Here is an 18,208-nt window from a genome sequence, read left to right as displayed (position 1 = left end):
AGCATATACAGGAGTCCCTCTTTCTGACTGAACTTCTTTACTAACCAGTTTTAATATCCTATAGAGTTATTTTACATTTTAAGTTTACTTTATATCTCTTCTCAAATTATTGCGTATGCAGGAGTAATACTACAGGTGCAATTGTATAATTACAAACAGTATTCAGAAGGAAAAGTGGTGATTTTCCCTGCTAAACTGTTTTTTCATGACAATCGCTTAGTTGTACTCACAAAATGACTCTCATGTGCATCTTTTCAGGGTTACTCTCACTGACAATGTTATCTAAGATTCGGTTCTGTCGAATACAGGGATACATTCCCTTCCAGGATGGAATTAGGGGTGGAACACCCTTAAAATCATCAAGATAACAGGGAATGGGTTACTCCCTAGGAAACAATATTTCACAAATAGCACGTCCAAATTCACTTTTGCTACCGTTTACCCATGTGTAAATCTGCACCACGTATATCTAAATGTTTATGCATCTGAGCATCCAGGAATTCTTTGAATATTCAATAAAAGGAGTAAATCTTCTCCAAATACAGGTAAACTTACAGGAATAGACGTACGAATTATGTAGATGAACCAGACATGATTATTTTCAGAACATTATTAAAGAACTAGGATTTGGAAGATTATTTTGAGAATATTTAACCGTAGACTTCACTGTATAAGATAGGCCTTAAGTGACTCAGGAAATCAGACTTCAGTTAGAACTAGGTGTGAGCAACTTGATTTAATAAATATGTACATGTATAAATACAACTATTTCGTATAAACTGAGACTGTTGTGACTGTCAGTTAAATATTTTCTTTTTGTTTTTGTCTCCTATGTAGCATGTGAACAGCTCTCTCTTGGGGTGGCTGCCATCTTTGGCCCATCTCACAGCTCGTCTGCTAATGCAGTGCAATCGATTTGCAATGCTCTCGGTGTGCCTCACATCCAGACGCGCTGGAAACACCAGGTCTCTGACAACAGGGACTCATTCTTTGTCAGCCTTTACCCGGACTTTTCCTCGCTCAGCCGTGCCATTCTTGACCTGGTGCAGTTCTTCAAATGGAAAACTGTTACAATTGCCTATGATGACAGTACTGGTAAGGTTATGCAACATTTTATAAGTTTATAAGCAGTCTTTTATAATTGTCATGTCATGTTTACAGGTGTAACACACTGACAAATTGCCCCTGATTTTTAGGTCGACCCTAGCAGCAGCGCGCATGTGCTGCTCGCTCTGGGAGGCATGCTATATTAGGGTATGCACTAGCAGCCCCGCCCACTCTCCACCCATATTTGTCATTGGCTTTAAGTCACTGCCCTTCTTAAATAGTGGCTTCTTATTCGTAAATGGGCTTGTTAGTCCTGCCTTGGTACCGCCTTGTCTCCATTTGTTACAGCCCATAACGACTGGACCTTTGACTTGGCTTGTTACACCGCCTGCTTTATCTAGGGAATGTGCACTATTTTTGTTATAGGCAAAAGGGGGTCAATGGTGGCTGCTACTTTGGAGATTTGCATAATGAGCGCTGTGCCTGCTTTAGGGATACTGCAATCATTTTAAATTATAATTTAATTATCTTTCATGTTAAGCGCGGCGTCCACTTCTGGGACACAGCGCTCAGTTTAAAAACATTTTGTAAACTCTCATAGAGAGTGCAGTGCCAGCTTCAGGGACACCTCGCTCTGTTTGTTTGTTTTTTTACTTTAAAATTGAGTGTGGCGCCCCTTCATGGACACCGCAATCGGTTTCTTTCATTATTTTTTTTACTTTAAACACTAGGCGCAGCACCTGCTAGGACAACGCGCTCAGTGTTAAAGTTAAGAAAATAAAAGAAACCGAGCGTTGTTATGCGAGTTTAAGCTATTGGCATTGTCATTTACAATGCCAATAGCTTAAACTCGCATAAATGCTAGACCAATAGCATTGCAAATGCTTGTTTTCAATTGTAAATGGCCAAACTTGATAGCATTTCTCCCATAATTTATTGCCTTCAAATACTCTTCTTCCTCGTGGCAATACAAATTAGAGATTTTTCTCAGGGAAAAAAGGGACCAGTGTGGAATATGGCTCACAATTGCTATCTTTTACCAGATTTTAGCAAGTGGCAAAACCGATTCCCATTCGGTTGCCTAAACAGAAGCAAATGGATGGCTACATACACTAAACCGTGCTTATGGGGAAATCTCAAACGCTTGCAAGTAGGGTGCACACAGATAAGCCAAAGTTCCCTTAAACTATTTTTGCCTTACCGTTACTAACCTGGGGCAAACTAGAGACTATGAACATTCATTACGCAATATATATAAAAGATTAAATAATGCAGGACACAAACCAAGTTCAATAATAGTTGAAATGTATCGGCTAAGAACCACAAAAATCTTAAGAAAAAATTGAATGAAGATTTAAGAGCTGTTGTTAATATGTCAGTGGGGCCAATCATCATTCATAAGAGCTAATGAGAATCAATGTGAGTCCAAATGACACAGTGGAAGTCCTAATTCAGAAAAAGGTGGTAGTGATTAATTCTCCAAAATCCAGCGCTAAAGAAATCCCCAGAGCTAAGGAGCTTCCAGGAGAGGCTAATAATAATGTAAGAAATGTACAGTGAGTGATAATGCTGAAGAGTAGTTTCCACTGAAGGACTCACTATCAGAGTGAATGCTGCAGGCATATTGCTGCACGGTGATAGTAATTCTATTGTGGAGAATTTGCCAGGTGTTCAAAGGATCAGAAAGTTGTATATTTCCGTGGCAGGTGCTGCAGCTATGCCAAATTCTTGTCACGAACATTCACAAAGGCTTCAAATTGTTTTGAGTGGTAAAGTTTTATAGGCAGAAGTACTTGGAAAATTTGGTGTAATGAATTTGGATCCCACAAATGAGGTGCAATAGCATGATGAGGAGCCCCACTATATAGAAATCTTGAGGTTGATTTTCTTACAAGAGAGCCCAAACACAACATTTGCCCAGTCTGTGGCAATATCCTATATTATTCTGCACAGTCAAGGCCCTGTATTTGAATAGTCAGACTCTGTGGTGTTAGTCGCTACCTTAGCATTCAGTCTTGCTCCATCTTGTTTCCTGGACTAAACAGCTACCATCACATCAGACATCTTGGCACTTGGGTCTCCAAAGTAGGCACTACCTCTGTGTGCGGGGTTTCATCAGCAAGTTGGCTCCCCCGGCTTCGAAATCTTTGTTCAGTAAAGAAGGAAAGTGGTGTAATTGACGACATACGTTTATGATTAGCGAAATGGTGGTTGCATTTTCTGCAAAACTGCTGCAAAGATTTTGTGCAAATCCTTATACCTTAATAAAGAATTGTCATAATCTTTTTGGTGCATCCTTTAAGTCTCTAGCACACCAATCCTAGCTTTCACTATGCTATATCAAGATACATTTTTCAATCGTGTTACATTTTCAAAATTGTGAAAAATGTCTTAGCTCACAGATCACATTTCAGGGAAATTCAGAATGAAGGCCAATGTTTCAGTTCCTGTGAGACGTATTGTGTCTCTGTACTTTTAAATCAAAGACAAAATTACCTGCCAGTGGGAGAAAAGTGTGGGGAGGAGAGACGCACTGTTTTGTTCTTTTGTTCCCTCATGAACAATTATCGGTGCATTTCAATTTGATCACACTAAATGATTCTTTATTGGTGTGGCATAAATTCATGATTGAAGAAAGGCCAATGTACATGTGGATTTATTTTATTCAATTTATTTATTTATAAAGTTTTATATAGTGCGAACAAGATCCCATAAGGATATCAGAGCGCTTTACATTAGGAAGGTAAGGAAGGACAATAATGCAAGATCAATATCAGGTAGCAGTAAAAACAAGAATGATCGCAGATTACAAGACACATGCAACATGGAGGGTTATAATAAACAATTGTACACGGGTAGCGAAGGGAGGCATATTATGTGGTAAAGAAGAGTAGTAGTAAATGATGGTACCATGGTAGTAGGAACAATGTCATCGTGCAGGAGAGCCTAGCCCACTTACGGTAGGAATTTATTCATAATGAATCTTTTGACTTCCAGTTTGAACGCCGTTGTTGAGGAGATTCTGCGTACTTCCGGTGGTAGAGAGTTCCATATTTTTGGGGCAGCACCAGAGAAGGCTCGGTGACAAGTTTTCTTTTTGCTAAGGATGAGTGGTTTCAAGAGGAAAGTAGTGGCGCTTCTTGAGGCTCTTACACTGCAAGATAGTTCAAGTTTTTGGCCAGATACCTGGGAGTATTGAAGTGGATGGCTCTGTGCATAATAACGGCAATCTTTAAGTGAATTCATGCTTCGTAGGGGAGCCAATTAAGAGATTTTAGGACTGGGGATATGTGCTCATATCGTTTGGTGCCTGTAACCAGTCTAGCGGTAATTGCAAACACAACAGTGATGGACAGAATGTGGATCAATGTCACACATTCACCCCAGTCCAAAGATCTGGGCCCAAATCCATCGTTTTTCCACTCCACACCACCCTGGGTTAGACAATGGCGATATGCAAATCAGCGCTGACCCTGTGCCCCATGGGAACAGTCCAGTCCGAACTACAAAAGCCATGTCCTTCCCAGAACGGAAACAAGCATCCGAGGACCGGCCCGGTTTCGAGGTAACACCTCTCATCAGCCCGGCTAGCTTGCCTCCAGTGGTGTGGAGTGCCTGGGACTCACGTCTGAGCATCCCCAGTACACTTAGAGCGGTAATTGCAAACACAACAGTGATGGACAGAATGTGGATCAATGTCACACATTCACCCCAGTCCAAAGATCTGGGCCCAAATCCATCGTTTTTCCACTCCACACCACCCTGGGTTAGACAATGGCGATATGCAAATCAGCGCTGACCCTGTGCCCTATGGGAACAGTCCAGTCCGAACTACAAAAGCCATGTCCTTCCCAGAACGGAAACAAGCATCCGAGGACCGGCCCGGTTTCGAGGTAACACCTCTCATCAGCCCGGCTAGCTTGCCTCCAGTGGTGTGGAGTGCCTGGGACTCACGTCTGAGCATCCCCAGTACACTTAGAGCGGTAATTGCAAACACAACAGTGATGGACAGAATGTGGATCAATGTCACACATTCACCCCAGTCCAAAGATCTGGGCCCAAATCCATCGTTTTTCCACTCCACACCACCCTGGGTTAGACAATGGCGATATGCAAATCAGCGCTGACCCTGTGCCCCATGGGAACAGTCCAGTCCGAACTACAAAAGCCATGTCCTTCCCAGAACGGAAACAAGCATCCGAGGACTGGCCCGGTTTCGAGGTAACACCTCTCATCAGCCCGGCTAGCTTGCCTCCAGTGGTGTGGAGTGCCTGGGACTCACGTCTGAGCATCCCCAGTACACTTAGAGCGGTAATTGCAAACACAACAGTGATGGACAGAATGTGGATCAATGTCACACATTCACCCCAGTCCAAAGATCTGGGCCCAAATCCATCGTTTTTCCACTCCACACCACCCTGGGTTAGACAATGGCGATATGCAAATCAGCGCTGACCCTGTGCCCCATGGGAACAGTCCAGTCCGAACTACAAAAGCCATGTCCTTCCCAGAACGGAAACAAGCATCCGAGGACCGGCCCGGTTTCGAGGTAACACCTCTCATCAGCCCGGCTAGCTTGCCTCCAGTGGTGTGGAGTGCCTGGGACTCACGTCTGAGCATCCCCAGTACACTTAGAGCGGTAATTGCAAACACAACAGTGATGGACAGAATGTGGATCAATGTCACACATTCACCCCAGTCCAAAGATCTGGGCCCAAATCCATCGTTTTTCCACTCCACACCACCCTGGGTTAGACAATGGCGATATGCAAATCAGCGCTGACCCTGTGCCCAATGGGAACAGTCCAGTCCGAACTACAAAAGCCATGTCCTTCCCAGAACGGAAACAAGCATCCGAGGACCGGCCCGGTTTCGAGGTAACACCTCTCATCAGCCCGGCTAGCTTGCCTCCAGTGGTGTGGAGTGCCTGGGACTCATGTCTGAGCATCCCCAGTACAATTAGAGCGGTAATTGCAAACACAACAGTGATGGGCAGAATGTGGATCAATGTCACACATTCACCCCCGTCCAAAGATCTGGGCCCAAATCCATCGTTTTTTCACTCCACACCACCCTGGGTTAGACAATGGTGATATGCAAATCAGCGCTGACCCTGTGCCCCATGGGAACAGTCCAGTCCGAACTACAAAAGCCATGTCCTTCCCAGAACGGAAACAAGCATCCGAGGACCGGCCCGGTTTCGAGGTAACACCTCTCATCAGCCCGGCTAGCTTGCCCCCAGTGGTGTGGAGTGCCTGGGACTCACGTCTGAGCATTCCCAGTACACTTAGAGCGGTAATTGCAAACACAACAGTGATGGACAGAATGTGGATCAATGTCACACATTCACCCCAGTCCAAAGATCTGGGCCCAAATCCATCGTTTTTCCACTCCACACCACCCTGGGTTAGACAATGGCGATATGCAAATCAGCGCTGACCCTGTGCCCCATGGGAACAGTCCAGTCCGAACTACAAAAGCCATGTCCTTCCCAGAACGGAAACAAGCATCCGAGGACCGGCCCGGTTTCGAGGTAACACCTCTCATCAGCCCGGCTAGCTTGCCTCCAGTGGTGTGGAGTGCCTGGGACTCACGTCTGAGCATCCCCAGTACACTTAGAGCGGTAATTGCAAACACAACAGTGATGGACAGAATGTGGATTAATGTCACACATTCACCCCAGTTCAAAGATCTGGGCCCAAATCCATCGTTTTTCCACTCCACACCACCCTGGGTTAGACAATGGCGATATGCAAATCAGCGCTGACCCTGTGCCCCATGGGAACAGTCCAGTCCGAACTACAAAAGCCATGTCCTTCCCAGAATGGAAACAAGCATAACCAGTCTAGCAGCAGCATTCAGTGATGCCCTTAGTGGAGCTAGGGTGTATTTGGGAAGGCCACAGAGGGTAGGGCTGCAGTAATCTAGCCTCGGCAGAACAAGCGCTTGGACCTCCCGCTTGAACTCATTAAGTTGAAGGAAAGGTTTGATATTTTTGAGTGTCCTCATCAAGTGGTTTGCTCCCTCACATATATTGCTGATATGATTTTTCATATTCAGGTGCTTGTCCATGGTGACTCTGAGAAATTTGGCTGAGTCTATGATGAGGGGAGTCCAGTTGAAAACAGTGAGGTGACTCATCCAAAGGTCTAGCTTGGGGATGTGGTTTGGAGGGGGAGATGAGCAGGAATTCAGTTTTTGAGGTGTTGAGCAGGAGATGGTTCTCAGTTAACCAGTTCTGAGTAGACATTAGGGTAGTGTTGAGTGAGATGATGTTTTCTGGGGATGCGATTTTCAAATAGAGTTGCGTGTCCTCAGCATACATATGGAAAAGAATACCTGTGGAGTTTAGTGAGTTAGCTAATGGTTCCAAGAAAAGGTTGAAGAGGATATGAGATAAGGCACATCCTTGGGGGACCCCCATGAGTACTGGAGAGGGATGGTAGAGAGAGTGATTTGCCCTGATCTGTGGTGGAGGAAGAATGAGAACCATTGTAGCACCTGATTAGAAAAACCCATCCTGTTTTGCAGAATGGATAGGCAGTTGTAATGATTAATCGTGTCGAAAGCGGAGGAAAGGTCAAGAAGGATCAGGAGGCAGGATTAGTTTTGACCGAGCATTTTTAAAATGTAATCCATAACATGAGTGAGAGCCGATTCGGTGATGTGCCCCTTCCGAAAGCTGGATTGATGCTGGTCTAGGAGTTGGTAGTTCTCTATGTGAGCACAGAGTTTAGATTGAACGCATTTTTCAAGGAGTTTCGCTACGGTGTGGATGTTGAAGATAGGTCGGAAATTATTGAGCTCAGCTTTGTCAGCGTTAGTTTTTTTTAGTATAGTTGATACCTGGCCTGCTGTGTGGTAAAGGTACAACGTGATAAAAACCATATTGTAAAGACTGTTTCTCCACTAATATGTGTTCTGTCCCTAAGCCAGATGTGACTAAAACACCTGCTTATCTGGAGGTACTTTCAGCTGAACCAAAACAACTGTTCCCTTTCTGCACTTTTTTCAATTGCTGCCTAGTCAGGAAATTATGTGGAGTCACATAGGAAAGAAGCGAGATGGCAAGCATTGCAGCGAATAGAGACAAAGCTGGTCATGCCTTTGGAGGTAACAGACACCCACCATTGCAAGCACGCCACCCTTTTCAAAATGTCACATGTATGAAACATGCATATTCACTCTACATATTTAGTGCATGAGGAAAAGGAGCTGACTGAACCTATCTTGGGTGTTCACAGACATCAGCCCTATCACAGTTCAATTAAGTGCCCAAAAGAACTATTAGTCACAGGCATTAGCCAGTAGATTTTCACAAAGAGATTGAGGTATATACTCCATCAAAGGCAATCTTGGAGAAGCACACTGAGCCTGAGGGTATACAAGTCCCTATCTTCGGATTTGAGCCAGATTCTACAGTTCACCTTGTCACTCATGTAAAAACGATTCCAGGTTTCCTTCATTCCCAAATCTCACAAAAGAATGTGCTGGTATCAGATCAGGAAGTCTGCTTAGCTTAACAGTTATGGTGGCTCTCATGAGCTAGCATCTTGATGATGAAAACTTCCCCTTTCTTTGCCATCCTACCTATCTGTTGAGTCAATTGTAGGTACCCTAACATGTGTCAGCACAGTGGTGACAGGCGGTTACAAATTTGACCATATGGTTCAAGTTTCTTGAGCTCTCAGCTGCACCCAATAGAAGAGATGGTAATATTGAATTACTTAATCATCGCCTATAATACTCATTATGGTACCTCCTCTTCTTTTGCTAAAAATAAGCTTCAAGCTTGTCATACAGCCGTATTCTAATGCGAAGCCCAGCAAAATCCTTTGGTTATTTCTAATATGTACAGGTTCTTTGTGTAATTCACTATTGCCAATTCCTTGGACTCTTGGCACATTTTTACTCTGAAAACTGTTGCATGTGGTAAAGAGGAGCACTAGGGAAGAACATTTTCATTTCAGACGCAATGTTGTGTAAACCTGCAGAAAACGCCTTACGTGGGGAAACTTACGTCTGCATTTCTGGAAGTCGCTTTAAACCTTTGTATGTTTTCTCTTGTTTATTTAGGGTCCATTTTCAACTGCTTCAGCCAGTGCTACAGCACCCTAAGTTGACAGAGTGATGTGTAAATGGTGGAAGGGATATATTGTACAACATGTGCTTGCAACACAAGGGATTTTCAGTTCAAAAGAGTTTAAACGAAAGTAGTGTAATATTTGATGTTTGGCCTACTTAGAGTATTACTAGGTCTCCCCTCTCCTGCATGGGGACACTTTGCATTGTGCATTTGTAACATAAATAAATCCAGAGGAGTGCCACACCATGTTGATTTTATTAAAATGACAGTGCTGGTGTAAAGGGGCGACTCATTACCCCATTTCACAGAAGCACCTCAAGGTTGAGACGAAAATACAAGCAGTTATCGCCAGAATAGACCCACAACTAAGGGAGGTATGTGTGCAATGAAAATAAAACGTGAGTTATTGGGAAAGGTGTTTTTCAAAGGGATATTCCTTTTCCCATTGAGAAATATTTAAACAAGCATTGCATTGAAAGTAGGTCTGACATATATTAAAGTGCCTCTGTAGTCACTTTTGAATTTACACCCAATATGTCATCATAGATGCACAGTATCACATTCCAAACAAATAAATACAAAAATTGAAGAGGCAAGAAAAGAAAGAGGGCTTATAATGAGACAAAATGTAAAAAGTTAAAGAGACTGAAGCAACAACCCTCACTTGCATTGAAATGCACCATTTTCGAGGTGATTATGCACATGTGATCCGGCAAAATGCACAGGGCTGTAGAGTTAATGGTTGAAATCAGCTCACCCAGTAACCCATAGTGGCTGCTGTCATAGACAGAAGCTGAATAGGAATGACACATTAACAGCCCAGTGGCAGAACATGGCTGATGTTAAGGGGCTGTGTGTATGTTTGCGTGTGTGTGGGGGTTATATGTGTGTGTTTGCGTTTGTGTGGGGGGTTATGTGTGTGTGCGTGTGTTTGTATGTGGGTGGGGTTACGTGTGTGTGTTTATATACATGCATTATTAAGGAATTTGCTTTGGAGGGCCAAGCAGACAACCGGGTCCCACAAGGATTATCACAGTGCATACCTTCTTTCTCCAAGTGTTTGTCAAAGGGGGTAACTAACACCAAAACCCCTGACTTCTAAAGTAATCTTTGAGATTCTGTATAACAAAATACCCACCTACAGGCCTTAACATAGTGTAATACAAACCCTCATTCATAGGCTATTGGCTTTAACATAGGCTACAGGCTGCACTGGCACCAGCGAAAATGAAACAAATGATTTATTGGAACTGGATCTCTGTTCGAAGTGTGGAGATTATATTGTAATTTACAAACAAAGAATGGTCACTAATCCCTCCTTTGTGAATCACAATGATGGATGAAATATTCTTTGCGGTATGGGGGTGATTGGGGAGCCTTTTAAGCTATTTTTCTATAATGTTTCCTAATTTGCAGGACATAATCCCTGCTCAAACGTTGTGATCAACCATGCACAACTGGTCATAGTGATATTAGCCAGATGAATATTTTATTATTTCCCTGCTTTCACACATATTCTGTAATTTGGAATATTGCATAGCAGTCAAGGGAATGTCATAAGTACTGCCTTGAACAGTATTTTCTGTTCCTCTGGACATGGACTAACCATAGTGCATAAGAGGTCAGACTCAGACTTTTCTTTACACCTTTTAGGCCTTCCCATGTATACAATTGACTGCATAAATCTTGATTAGATACTATTCAGAAATGACATGTCCTTTCAAGCAAAGAGTAGTCAAATATTTACAATAATTTAATTTGTTTGTGGAATAATTCATTCATTGTCAAGGTGATCAAGCGCTTAGTTACAGGTTCATGTTCCAAATGCAAGAAATATGCTGTTATCCACGTTTTGAAGTAAATATACTCCCTTTCCTTCTCAGTGAAACTCATAATTTAGCATATTTGGTTCCCTTATAAAGTGTGGCCTATCAACAAAGAAGACTTTGCATTAGCAGACCTTTGTTTTTGTTTGAAGTGCTTTTTTTGCACACCTTTTGTTTCTTGGTGATGCTGGGAAACTCCTTTGTACCCATTATTTTGACATTCGTAAAAGTAAGAAGAAAGCTATGCCATAGCATAGTTTTGGTATTTGTATTTGTATAGCCCTTCGTCTATCGTTTTACACATTGCACTATGGTAAATTATCTACACACCTGTTAACAGACCCATGTTACTCAGGCAAGGGGCTTCAGACCTATCCATTAAGCCTCACAATACACTAGAGAAGATAATGTGAATTCTACAACAAGAGCTCGATTCACAATGCTTTTCATTCACAAGTGGTGCATGGGAGCTCAGTCAAAGAAAACTATCATTTTTAAATGCCATGTGATGGTTACAGAATTAGGATGAGTGCTTTAGTTTATTAAAATGTTCCCTAACAATGGTGGCAAATCCACAAACATGGTGGGGTTTATACAGTAATATATTTAGGATTAGGAGTAGAAAAACAGGAGTGCTAGGAGTGACCATGAAAAAAGCAGGGAATTATGCCCAAACATTTTGTGTGGCAAGTCATACCCTAAGGACACTGATAAAGGTGTATATAAAATTGATGGACTATCAGGATAGTGAGAATGGGTAAGCAAACATACCTACATTTCATGGGGATGTGGGGAAAAGAATGTTGCCACCGATAGAAAGAAATAACTCCCTTGGTGGGGAGGAAGAAATCAAAAATGTGAAGGTACAAAATCTTCCCTTATACCGATTTTCCTCAAATTGAAACATCTATAAACTTATATTAGGCAATGCTATTATTTTATGAAATCTCTGACTGCCCTCTGTTACCAAGCCTACTTCTTAAGATGCGAGGAATCCCCGTACACTATGACAGCCCTCCAAATATAGGAGAAAGCCTGCCTTTTTTTAGGTCGAGCGTGGGCAGCACATGCGCTGCTCTGCGAGGCTTGCTGTATTGGAGTATGTACTTGAAGCCCCGCCCACTCTTCGCTCACTTTTTTTATTGGCTTGTGTCACTGTCCTTTTTAAATGCTGGCATCTGATTCATTAATAGGCTTCATTTGTGACCTCCCATGAGGACTGGCCTTTTTTTACTTCGGTTGTTACACATCATGTCTTATTTAGTCTGTAAGCACTATTTTCTTTAATGAGTTTCTCCCATTGCAGGCATAATGTGCTTCCCTGCAACATTCAGCACGCCATGCACGCTTTCACTTTCCAAAGCTTCTCTAATCTAATAGAACAATTTTAAAATCAGCCTAACTTAATAGATTTCTAAATTAGTGGGAGCGAAAGGCACAGAATACGTATCTTAAAAACAGTAGCGACCTGTGGAGGGAGTTCCGTGGGGCGTGAAGGCGGGGCGGGGGACGGGCAGGGAGGGGCAGGGTGGGGGATAGTGAACACCGCAATACGGATGATCGGAGGTAAGTAAACAATTAAATAAATAAAACGAATTCATTTTATTTATTTAATTGTTTACTTACCTCCGATCATCCATATTCCGGTGTTTACTACCCCCCACCCTGCCCCTTCCCCGCCCTGCCTTTCCGCCCCATGGAAGTCCCTCCACGGGCCGCTACTGCCTAAAAAAAAAGTTTTTCCTGTTTCCTAGCACGGGCTAATAACAGTTCACCTGCTCGATGCAGACTTTAGCTGACATATGAGGTAGATGAAAGGTTGTTACCAGACATCACAAAGCATTAATAAAGCTTGCGGTTGTGCCATTCACATATCTGTGTGGGTAGTAAAGGAGGGCACATTTGCTAATCTGTGCATCAACATGTAACTACTGACCCTGGTGTGCACATCCGGTGACCCAAGAGGCTGTCGGCATCCACTTCAAATATTGACTCTAACTCCGTCTTGAAGGAGTATTACACTGTTGGGACGCTTTCTACTATCAACTTTTTTCACAGAATGCTTCAAATTGGTTAACAGATTGTATCGCAGAACTTCGCCTGGGAACCACGAAGTTCAGTTTTTACAACATTCTGAATAAACTGTCATGGCGCACATTCCGCAGGAGGACGGCCTGTCATTTTTATGAATATTACACACGGCAGCTGACTTACAACAATATTGTTGCACAGTGTGCTTTTGATGTCACAGCTTGTTCACATTCAGCGGTTGCTGTGGTAATATGTTTACAACCTGCTCCTGAAATGTTACAGTTTTTCTGGAATCACACAATCTGACTTCTGCTTGCTCACTATGAGAGAATTGCTGCTCTGTCTCTGTCTGCGTGTTTTTGCAAAATTGTTACATATTTGCCTAATCATAAGAAGTACCCACAAGTTTGACCAATAATAGACTTTAATCATGTTCATTGTAAACACTAGGTGCCTCATTTATGAGAAATGACGCATCGCTGCGTGAAAGCAGCGATGCGTCACTTCTCAGTGCGCACTCCTTGCGGCATACCTGATGCGTCATATTTAATTTATGACGCATCATGTCGCAAGGAGTTACAGATACGTCAGTATTTCTGACGTATCTGTAAGCGCAAAAGTGACGCATTGCTGGAGTGTGTCACAAAAGTGACGCAACTCCAGCAATGCTGGCTTGCATCAGTCTTACGCCTGCTGTGAGGCAGGCGCAAGATTTTGACGCAACGGTGTCCTAGAAGAGACGCAGTGAAATCTCATAGATTTCACTGCGTCACTTCTACGACCCTTTCTTGCGTCAATACGCCCCCTTTGCATACATTATACCTGGCGCAGGTATAATGTGGCGCAGGGGTTTACATAGTGACGCATCTACCTAGATGCGTCACTTTGTAAATATGGCGCAACAAGGCGCATTGTTTACGTCACTGGTGCGTCACAAAAAGTGACGCACCGGCGGCGTAAAAGTGACGCAAGGGCTCATAAATGAGGCCCTAGTACTTTATGCTCCATTTTTCTATGAGCTGGAATTGAGTTTTTTCTTTATTTAAACATTTGGTGGCCGTCATCAACATTTGGCAAAATGGATTTGCAAACTTTTTAAAGAACCGCGCATTTTCATGCAGCCCTCAGCTGTTTCCCAGTGGCTATCCTGGTGTTAATTAGATCGCACACACAAAGTGAAGTAGCTAGAAAGTTAAAACACACCCCATTTGAACTATATCTCTAATCACACTGAGCATGTGAAGCAAGCAAGCCCAACCCTTACTGAGAGACTTCCCTAACCCTTACTGAGAGACTTCACTTCAGCCTTTCACCACGTCAATCTCTCTATCCATCCGTCCTTTCATCTAGTCATCCATTCATCTGGCCTTCCCATCACGCTTCTCTCCACCTATCCAACCTTCCACGCATTCATATATGTATTCATCCTTCCAAGCATCCACCCATTGATACATATTCACAGTCATCTATCCAGCTTTTCACCCTTCCATTCACCCTTCTATGCTACCTTTTACTTTTTCTTCCCCATTTCATCCTTCTTTTTTCCTTTCACCCTCCAGTTCTTTCATTTTTGCTCTTACCTTCTTTTGCCTCACCCATTAATTTTTCCTTATCTTTCTCTCTCACTTTGTTTTCTTTGTTCCCCTCTTTGTATTTTCCCATGTTGTCCTCATGTCATTTTTTTATTTTAATTTCTGTCCTTCCCTGTACATTTCAGCCCACCTTCCACACATCTGTCATGGTATTCCCTAACAGTGTTATTTATCAGGTTTTTTTTTGTCTGGAGAGCTGCAGACAGAACCATCAATCAATCAAAGCATTTGTATAGCGCACTACTCACCCGGAGGGTCTCAAGGCGCTTGGGGGAGGGGGGTCCTCTACTGCTCGAACAGTCAGGTCTTGAGTTGCTTCCTGAAGGAGAGGTGGTCTTGGGTCAGGCGGAGGTTGATGGGGAGGGAGTTTTCATTTATTTATTTATTTATAGCTGTTTTATAACGCGCTCTGTTACTACTAGAGTATCCTGGCGCGAAAGAAGAGAAAATACAAGCAGGTGGCCAAAGAAAACAGAAGAAATTCAGAATAGTCTAATAAGCAAATCTAAAAAGATGAGTTTTCAGTGCCTTCTTAAAAGGTACAAAATTCTGAATTGATCTTAAAAACAGTGGTAGAGTGTTCCAAGCAGATGCTGCAAGGACAGCAATTGACTGGCCTCCTAGGCGCACTCGCCGAAAGCGAGGTACACTCAACAAATTATGATCAGCTGAACATAAAGAGCGAGTGGGGGCGTAACGACTAAATCTTTTCTTCAGATACGAAGGCCCGAGACCATTGACTGCTTTAAATGCTAGTGTCAGGATTTTAAAAGTAATCCTTCGTGATACTGGCAGCCAATGTAGTTCTTTCAGATGGATGCGTACACTCTCTCTACTGGGCACATTACAGAGAAGTCTCGTCGTCGCGTTTTGAATTATCTGTAATCTAGCGACTAAAAAGACAGGAGTTCCACTGAAAAGAGAGTTGGCATAGTCGAGCCGTGATAGTATTAAAGCCCTCGCGACAGACTCTCTTGCCGAAGACGGAAGATATGGAAAGAACTTTCTCATAGCCTTAAGAGACCCGAAGCACACCCACGTCTTGGCAGCCAGGTAGGAGAAGGATCTTCCTCCTGTTGTGGCTCTTCGGATGCGGAGAACGGCGGCGAGGACGTGGCTGGTCGATCGTAGCTGGCGGGTAGGAGTGTAGAAGGTCAGGCGGTCATTGAGGTATCTGGGGCCTTGGTTGTGGAGAGCTTTGTGTGCGTGGGGGAGGAGTCGGAACGTGATTCTCTTGTTGACGGGTGCCAGTGCAGGTCTCTCAGGTGTCCGGCGATGTGGCTGTGTCGGGGGATGTCCATGATGAGTCGTGCTAAGGCGTTCTGAATGCGCTGGAGTCTTTTCTGGAGTTTGGCTGTGGTTCCGGCGTAGAGGGAGTTGCCGTAGTCCAGTCGACTGGTGACGAGGGCCTGGGTGACCGTCTTCCTGGTTCCCGTGGGGATCCACCGGAAGATCTTGCGTAGCATGCGTAGGATGTTGAAGCATGACGAGGAGACGGCGTTGACTTGTCTGGTCATCGAGAGGGAGGAGTCCAGGATGAAGCCCAGGTTGCGTGCGTGGTCCGTTGGTTTGGGTGCGCTGCCCAGGGCAGGGGGCCACCAGGAGTCGTCCCAGGCGGAGGGTGATGATCCCAGGATGAGGACTTCCGACTTATCTGAGTTCAGTTTCAGGCGGCTGTTCATCATCCACTCGGCTACATCTTTCATCCCTTCGTGTAGGTTGGTTCTGGCGGTTGCAGGGTCGTTGGTGAGGGAGAGGATCAGCTGGGTGTCGTCGGCGTAGGAGAGGATGTTGAGGTTGTGTTGGCGTGCGATGGCCGCGAGGGGGCTCATGTAGATGTTGAACAGCGTGGGGCTGAGTGATGAACCTTGTGGTACGCTGCAGATGACTTCGGTGGCCTCGGATCTGAACGGGGGGAGGCGGACTCTCTGTGTTCTTCCGGCGAGGAAGGAGATGATCCACTCCAGTGCCTTCTCCTGGATTCCGATGTTGTTCAGGCGCTGCACTAGGGTGCGGTGGCAGACAGTGTCGAACGCTGCGGAGAGGTCCAGGAGGATGAGGGCCGCTGTTTCCCCGTTGTCGAGCAGGGCTCGGATGTCGTCGGTGGCTGCGATGAGGGCGGTCTCGGCGCTGTGGTTGGCCCGGAAGCCGGACTGTGAGTGGTCGAGGGATCCATTTGCCTTGAGGAAGGCGGCCAGCTGTCTGTTGACGGTCTTCTCGATGACTTTGGCAGGAAAAGGAAGGAGCGAGATGGGGCGGTAGTTTTTGAGGTTGGTGGGGTCCGCTGATGGTTTCTTCAGTAGGGCGCTGAGTTCGGCGTGCTTCCAGCTCTCTGGGAAGGTGGCGGTGTCGAAGGAGGTGTTGATGATTTCCCGGAGATGGGGTGCGATGACGGAGTCAGCCTTGTTGAAGACGTGGTGAGGGCAGGGGTCGGCTGGTGATCCGGAGTGGATGGAGTTGATCGTGCGGATGGTGTCTTCGGTGTTGACCAGGGTCCAGGCACGGAGGGTGGTGGTGGGGGGCGTTGGTACGGTCGTAGGGTGCGTCGGCTGTGTGCTGAAACTGTTGTGTATGTCTGCGATCTTGCTGTGGAAGAACGAGGCGAGCGAGTTGCAGACGTCTTGCGAGGGAGTGATGTCATTGTTTCCGGCGCTGGGGTTCGAGAGCTCTTTGACGATGTTGAAGAGTTCCTTGCTGTTGTGGGCGTTGTTGTCCAGTCGTTCCTTGAATGCGGTTTTCTTGGTAGTGTGGATCAGCTGGTGGTGTTTTGGGTGGCGTGCTTGACGCCCTTACACAACTAATTCATGTTTTAGTGGTACCCAATTCTTCTGCCCCTGGTGCCCAGGGCCAGTCCTTGCCACATAAGCTGCTTAAGTGGGGGTTCACTACACCACAGCCAAATACACATTTTGTTCTTATACAGCAAGTTAGGTCTGTGGTGTTTTTGCTGTAATTAGGAATACTGTGCTGCTCTTTTGAGATTTAAAAAAAACTTCAGTAGTTGACTACACCTGACTTGCATCATTTCCACAGTGATGCCATTGATTAAAGGCTTCACTAATCTGTATTTGAACAAATCAAATTTTTTTAAGCTATGATGTTCCACTGCTACAACTGTCTAGGCAAGTCAACAATTCTTTGACAGCATCATCCATTTTCCTCAAACGTCTTCGAATTTAATGAATGACTACTCCTTTGAACAGTTAATATTAACCATGCCATTAATACTGTTACATATTAAGCAAAAAATGTAAAACAATGTATAAACTAAGACTGTCTTACAACAAATAACGTCTTCGAAAGGGAAGAGTTACATTTGAGAAGTAAGACAATCCCACCTGCCCTCTTTTGTCACAAGTAAAACATCTAACTCTTTGTGCATGATTATCATGGAAGTAAAACGTCTAATATCTTCTACTAGCTTGCGTACAGCTTTCGTAAACTTTATGAAACTGCTAGTTAATTGCTTAGCAGAGCTGGTAAAACATATTGGGCTCCATAATAAGGTGTCCATTAGCACCGCCTGAAGATAACGGAATTTGCGAAAGTGGTCGGTAGCTCTGTGAGATAGCAGGATTACAATTTAGTTCACCCAAAATGGGGAGTGACCTACAGTCCTTGGCATA

At 44.3% G+C, this 18,208-nt stretch overlaps 1 protein-coding gene across 1 annotated transcript in view; it reads left to right on the top strand.

Moving 5' to 3' along the window:
- GRIK2 (glutamate ionotropic receptor kainate type subunit 2) overlaps window positions 1-18,208 on the top strand; it is a 1,557,632-nt gene that overhangs the window by 351,779 nt on the left and 1,187,645 nt on the right. The window contains exon 3 of the mRNA XM_078648357.1: window positions 838-1,095. Coding sequence (XP_078504483.1) covers window positions 838-1,095 — 258 coding nt within the window. The remainder of the gene's footprint in view (window positions 1-837; window positions 1,096-18,208) is intronic.

This window comes from Lissotriton helveticus, chromosome 6 (genome assembly GCF_964261635.1).
Source record: "Lissotriton helveticus chromosome 6, aLisHel1.1, whole genome shotgun sequence".
Taxonomy (NCBI): domain Eukaryota; kingdom Metazoa; phylum Chordata; class Amphibia; order Caudata; family Salamandridae; genus Lissotriton; species Lissotriton helveticus.
Note: the sequence above shows the minus strand (reverse complement) of the source record. Positions and strands in the feature narration are given on the sequence as shown.